At 51.3% G+C, this 7,032-nt stretch overlaps 1 protein-coding gene across 1 annotated transcript in view; it reads right to left on the reverse strand.

The window, feature by feature from the left end:
- Window positions 1-5,881: 5,881 nt before the first annotated feature.
- Window positions 5,882-7,032, reverse strand: part of IBA57 (IBA57 homolog, iron-sulfur cluster assembly) — a 9,403-nt gene continuing 8,252 nt past the window's right edge. Inside the window, exon 3 of the mRNA XM_018558643.1 lies at window positions 5,882-6,377. Coding sequence (XP_018414145.1) covers window positions 5,986-6,377 — 392 coding nt within the window. The 3' untranslated portion in view covers window positions 5,882-5,985. The remainder of the gene's footprint in view (window positions 6,378-7,032) is intronic.

The following is a 7,032-nucleotide window of genomic DNA, read 5'->3' on the forward strand; positions in this document are numbered from 1 at the left end:
GATCACAGGAGCGAGGATCGGGTGAGTGTATCTTCTTTGTTCCGCTCCCTAGGGCGAAACGAAGCAGCAGACCTCTGCAAGTCCGGTGGGAAGCCCAGTGCAAGGGTTAACTTTAGGAAAATCCTGGAGGTCTGCTTTTTGAGGACCCAGTCACAGCGTTCTAGTGCGGTCCGAGCCCGGAAACCCACTGGATCAAGCCAGGCAGTGTTCTGGGGTAGGAGGAGAGGGCGTGTCATTGCTATTCATGTCAATAGCACTGCAGACAGACACCCCCTCCAGCAGTGCGATCGCCCGCACCGTAACACGAGGCACAGCAATGCCCTCCGTTCCGGGCGATCGCACTGCGGGCAGGGGGCGTGTCTGAGGGCGCCATGGACACGAATAGCACCGACACGCCCCCCTCTTGCCCCAGAAAGCTTGATCTATGCCATCTGGTACGTTCCGGACTCGGACCATGTCGGAACGCACTGGATATGGTGTGACTAGGGAACTGAGGAGAAAAAAAACATACTGTGTATCTATATAGATAAATATTTTAATAAAATGGATAAAAAAACATCCGCCCCTCCCCCCCAGTGATATGTCACAGTACAGCCCTCCATCCTACACTGCAACCTCTATTAAAGGAACACACCATTTCCAATATTGCAGCCATTACCACAGATTAAGCAGTCACCATTACTATGCTCACGCTCTCTGCTGTCCCCGGTCCCCCTCTCCCAGGCGTTCTTCCTGTCACACTGGCAACCATGAACACTGCGCGGAGTCACCTCAGCGATCCCCCGTCACTCACTATAATTCACGTTCCCGGCTCCGCCCCCCCCTCTTCCGCGGGCACCTGTGCAAGGGAGGGAATGCAGCCGTGAACGGCGCGAGGCTGCTCCTCCTCCTCACTCACGTGACTCCCTTTCCCACCGCACGGTTCTGTCTTCCCGCCGCTCTAACCGGCGCTGACCAATCGGCGGCGGGGGGATGGGCGCGGCTATGTAAATGAGGCTACGGATTCGATTGGGCGGGAAAAGTGTGGGTTTGAGGGGAATGGAGCCTTGCCTTCATTGATGTGTCAATAAACAGACTATAATCCATGACTCTGTGCCAATACACACTGCCACCTTGCATATCCACCCACGGGCTGAGGTATAAATGCTACAAATTGAACTTTATCCACCAATTTAATGCTTCCCCAGAACAGTTACTTTGAAGGTGGGCCAACCATTAAGGTTGGCAGTGTGCCTAGTTCAGCTCTCAACCGAACTTTCATGCCCTCTAATGGCTGGCGTCACAGTTGATCACATGTGCATCACCATGGCGACTGCAATGCAAATAGATGCAACGATCGCCTTCCTTGGCTGTAGGGTTAGGAGGGTGTAGTTCCGCTTTAAACAGACTTTGTTTTTTAGTGCATGTCTGCTTTAAAGGGTAAGTTCATTTTTTCGCAAAATTTGAAAAAAATTTTACTTACGGACAGCACCCCGCCACTTCTTCCGGCCCCCCCGCTGTACACCGCACTTTACAGAGCAAAGGGCATAATGCTTACAAATGGTGCGCATTCATTAGCCAGTACAGTCACATGACTGCGCTGACCAAAGGGACACGCTCCATACTTCCAGGATCTGATCGCCAGGTCAGAAGTGCTTTTCATTGGTCAGCGTGGTCATGTGACTGCATGGTCATGTACTGACAGCGAGGGACATGGGCAGGAGAGCAACATTCTGACTGCCGGGAACCCAGCCAGGGGAGGAGTGTTCCACCACCCTCCTGTAATAAAGACCAATCACTGCTGCTCTCTCCTCGTGTAGGGTGACTGGTCTTGTCTCCGCCCCCTTCCTGTAATAAAGACTGCTCACTGCTGCTCTCTCTCCTTCTGCAGGGTGACTGGTCTTGTCTCCGCCAGTGATGGGCATAATAAAGTTAAGTGGAAAAAAAAAAAAGATAGGAAAAAAAATTTAAGTTTCCAAAAACAAAAGTTAAAGTTAGACAAACAAATTTTTTAAAGTCCCTACCCATACATACATGGATGCAAACATGCGTCAGGTGCGCATACCTGCGAAAACGACGATTGCGCCCATTACGTCGCACATGTTACATATCGCCGCGAACGTCGCAGTGAAAGCAATAAGTCTAGGGCCATCAATCACTGATAACACTAAACTGATGAGCGGTAAAAGCTTTTAAAGCGTCGCCTATGGTCAATTTTGGGTATGGTAGTTTTATTTGTGATTTCGCGGGTGCGCGTAATTTTTAAGCTTGACATGTTTGGTGTCTATTTACCCGACGTGACCCCGAGTTTTATTTTTTACCAAAATAATTGGGTAATAATAATTGTTTCCTAACATAATGTAAAACAACTTTTTTTTTTCAAAATTTTCAGTAATTTTACCTAAATATAGCGGAAAAAATAAAACTCACAGAGGTGATTAAATACCACCAAAAGAAAGCTCTATCTGTCCCCAAAAAATGGTATAAAATTCATTTTAGTGCAGCGTTGTATGACGGAATAAATGTCAGTCAAAGTACCGCAGCGCTGAATACTGAAAAATGGCCTGGCCAGGAAGGGGGTGTAAACACCTCGGTCAGCAAGTGGTTAAAAGTGTTTTTTTCATTGATTCCTGTCCCCCAGGGCGGTACCCGGATCCCCATACATGTCCCTCAGGGCGGTACCCGGACCCCCATACATGTCCCCCAGGGCGGTACCCGGATCCCCATACATGTATAGGTAATGCACCCGCCCACTGCTGCTTTCAATCAGCAGAAGAGGACCTGATAGAAAAATTCAGGTCCCCCTCTGCTGATTGACAGCAGCAGTGGGCGGGTGCATTACCTAGTTTGCTATTGGCTATTGCAAAGTGCAATAGCCAATAGGAATCTAGCTATGCAATCGTATGCATTTTTTTTTTCTTTTCTGACTGACGGTCGGGCCGCGGCTCCCGATGTCAGAAAAGAAAAAAAAAAACGATCGCAGGGAAAGGTTTAATCTGCTTGATAGAGCAGATTAAACCTTTCCGGGAGAAAATGTTTCTCTCCCGGGCGGCCGGGAGCCGCTATCTAATAGCGGGAGACTCCCGGAGCTTCCGGGAGAGTTGAGATGTCTGACATCTCAGTGCCGCTGATCTACCAGTGCGGCCACTTCCTGTCTACACGCACTCCAGCAATGGCTGCGCGGCATTTCCCAGCGCGCTTTTCCCCCGATGGTGACAACAGCAGACCGTGTATGTGTAATGTATTTTGAAACCACCACTCGCCCGTGTGACAATAAGAGTAGAGCAACTGGGAGACGTGGACAGAGCGTTGTCACCCTCTAACAGGAAGTGCCTGAATCAGGCATTCATTGGCAGGATCGCCAGTGATTGTTTCCCAAAAATCTGCAGATTTAAAACGAGTCAAAATGGCTGATGAAATAATAATAAAACCGTGTTTCCCCGAAAATAAAACACTGTTTTATATATTTTTTTGCCCCCCCAAAAAACACACTAGGTCTTATTTTCAGGGGATGTCTTCTGTACAACAATCTAAAGTTATCTGGTATCACTCTGCTTGTCACAGTACTGGCGCTCAGTGGCGTAACAATCGCCATAGCGACCCAGACGGCCGCTATGGGGCCCGGCCAGGGCCGCCCGGTTCGCTATGGCATGTGGGGGTGTGGGGGTGCTGGCTGTCACAGACACAGCTCAGCAGCGGCCGCAGTGCATTTCCCCTCATAGCCGCTGCGGAGCTGTGTCAGTGACAGCCAGCTGCTGCAGCAGATGAGGGCGTTGTTCGGAATGGAGGAGGCGGGGCCCGCCTCCTCTTACATCACTGGCCAGCGACCTAAGAGCAGGTGGGGCCAGTGATGTAAGAGAAGGCGGGGCCCGTCGATAGCAGAGGAGGCGGGGCCCAGGGACGGAACAGGAGTCGGGGCCCGGGGATGGAACAGGAGTCAGGGCCCGGCGACCACAGAGGCGCTGACAGGTAAGAGATCTCAGACCCTGCAGAGCCCACTATAGAGAGTCTATGGTGGGCTCTGCAGGGTCACTCTCCGCCAGGGCTCTGCAAGTGGCATGACTAGCAATCACGGGGCCCCATACAAAATTTTGCTATGGGGCCCTGTGATTTCTAATTACGCGCCTGCTGGCGCTATAGAGGAAGTATCGGCTAATGCGGCTCTGCTCCCTCCGCCGCCGCAGCCTTGCTTTCTACAGCGCCGGCTTCCTTTGCCATCAGGGAGAGCGGTACCAGCGGTGCAGCAATGGGGACATCAGACAGCGCGGTAAAGTACGGTACCATTTACCGCTACACATTACAGTACAGTACCATTACATTAAGCAGTGCCTTCAGGGGGACAGCAGTTGGTGAAGTATGGTACTAGAGTGCTCCCTTTCACTGCGCCGGCCGGAGGGCGTCCCCTGTCATCCCCTTAATACAGTATGTCCCTGCAGGCTGATACCATCTCTCCTGCGCTTCAAGTTCCCCCTCACATGCTACCACCAAACCAGGTCTTATTTTCGGGGTAGGTCTTATTTTCGGGGAAACAGGGTATGTTAAAGCAGCAGAACCTCAGGCACATGGAATCTTCACCCTTGCGGTGGGGTCGCCCCCTCCCTGTAAGGGGGTTAAGTGCTCAGCTTGTCCAGGGAGCTGAAACTAAAAAAAAAGTTATACTCACCAGAACAGTGATCCCGGCTGGCTCTTAGACGGGTCTTTTCGGCCTCGCTCCCCTTCCGCTCCAGCAGCCAAAGGTCCTGCGAGTCATCACGTTCAGTGTATAGAACGTGAGGACACTGCGGGACAAGCCAGCCGGGATCACGGTTCGGGTGAGAATAACTTTCTTATATTAGCACCCTGGACAAGATGACGTAACCCTCGCAGTTGCCGGGGTGGCCCCTCTGGGAGGGTGAAGATTGGAGTTGCCCGGAGTTCTGTTTTAAAGCTTATTTGAGTTTTTTGATTGGGATCGCAAATCCTCCAAAATGAAACAGTTGCGTTAGCTGCATACACTTGCTCCCTATGAAACGCAAAGATGCCAACTGTGCCGGATTCACCAGGACGGTCCCGCATCTTGGCCCTCTGATGCCGTGTCCAGGCAACTGTGCCGGATTCACCAGGACGGTCCAGCACCTTGGCCCTCTGATGCCGTGTCCAGGCAACTGTGCTGGATTCACCAGGACGGTCCAGCACCTTGGCCCTCTGATGCCGTGTCCAGGCAACTGTGCCGGATTAACCAGGACGGTCCCGCATCTTGGCCCTCTGGTGCCGTGTCCAGGCAACTGTGCCGGATTCACCAGGATGGTCAGGTTGCTGTCCTAGAAGATGATTAGGGGAAAAGGGCATATTTGGGCCAGGGGCTTCCCAAGGCTGGGTGACACCGCATTCTCGGTCGTCTTATTGACGCCTACCGGCGGCCATTTTGGTGATGGACGCCGGCAGAAAGGAGGGGACGTTCACCCGGTGGGATGTGGTATGCCGCCAGGTCCCCTCCTCTTTCCTGACTCCGTGACCGAGTGCCCGACATTTCATAGTGGGTGACACCAAAATGGCTGTCATTTTGGTGTCACCCCTCCAATGGTGGCACCCGGGTGTGGGCCGCAACCCTCGCATTACGCCACTAATTTGGGCACACCCACCCGCAAACTGGCCCATCGAAATGCGGACCGTGGGTGGAGTTAATAAACATGCCAACGTATTCAGTAAAGAGCAATGATGTACAGGTAAAATGGTGACAACCAATCAAAGTTGACGTTTTACTTATCAGACGTCAGTAAACCTGTTCAGGATTGGTGGATATCGGTAAATGATGCCTAAGGTGAATGCGGTTTGTGCTGCTTTATTTGCATGGTTCCATGACCTTGTCTGCAGACAATAAACAATGCAGTTCCCGTATATGACCACACAGAGGCGCAATAGAGGATGCAGAAGGCACACAACGTCCTGCAGTCTATAAAAATACAATAATATTCAACACTCTTTCGGTCACAGTGAGGTCTCATAACGTTCACTGATGGAGCCTCGTCATGAGCTAGTTCCAGGCTTCGGCCACCACTCCGGCGCAGAGGCCTTCACACCGACGGGCTCCCGACCTCCTACTTTTATCTGAAGTTCCACTCCGAGATGTTCCAGCCTCAGCAGCGCAAGGCCCGAGTCCCCGACTCCGGCTCGGTATTTGCCAGCTGCTTTCCCCGACGCCGTGACAACCTCAGACTGCTCGCACTCGGGCGACAATGGCGACGAGAGTTGCACAGGCACCAGCCGCTTGCGGATAACTCCGGTGTGGTGAGTCCGGGCCGTTAGCTCCTGGCCCAGGTAACATCCTTTGGAGAAGCTGATTCCATTCATGTAAACCAGGTTGGATTCCAGCGGTAGAGCCACCCCCGGAGGAAGGTCCTTGACCCCCTCTGGAACACCTATGAAAACAAGAACAAGGCTGGTGAGGTTCATATGACTGAAATTTAGGCAAACGTAGACATTTTCCTACCAAGGTTCAGCTCACAGGAGGTCAAGAACTCTCAACAACAACTTTTTTAAGGCCCTTATGTAGCTCTTTAGATATTAGACTACCACCCAGTACCAACTGCTCTCAGTTTCTGAAGATGGTGGGACTTTCAATAGTTAGAATAAGTCATTGCCTGAGCCTGACCTTATGACTGCCTCCACCAAAGCATCATCATGACTGGCTCAAAGACGAAGGGTGGCCCATACAATGCCTTTGGTTCCGAGTCCGACCTTCTCTCATACATGGTGAGGAGCAAAACCTTTTGAATTCCTCCACAAGTATATAACTATTAGAGGAATTATGTATCTTTTTACAAAATCATAATTGGTAGTGATATGTGGCGGCCAGATTAGTGTTGAGTAGAGTCCTTCTGTTGCCATCTCCAGTCCCTAATGCCTATCTAGAGGCATGGTGGCTAGCAGTCACCTTGAGATGCCTACTCATACTGTACCTATCTGTTCTTGGCAAAGGTAGCTCGCAGTGCCTCCAACCTGGGGGTAGGCTATGGGCAAACCTAAGCTTCCTCTACACTAAAGTTGAAGTTTTACTTATCAGACGCCAGTAAA

Source organism: Nanorana parkeri, unplaced genomic scaffold (assembly GCF_000935625.1).
Source record: "Nanorana parkeri isolate BGI_ZX_2015 unplaced genomic scaffold, ASM93562v1 scaffold351, whole genome shotgun sequence".
Classification (NCBI taxonomy): Eukaryota; Metazoa; Chordata; class Amphibia; order Anura; family Dicroglossidae; genus Nanorana; species Nanorana parkeri.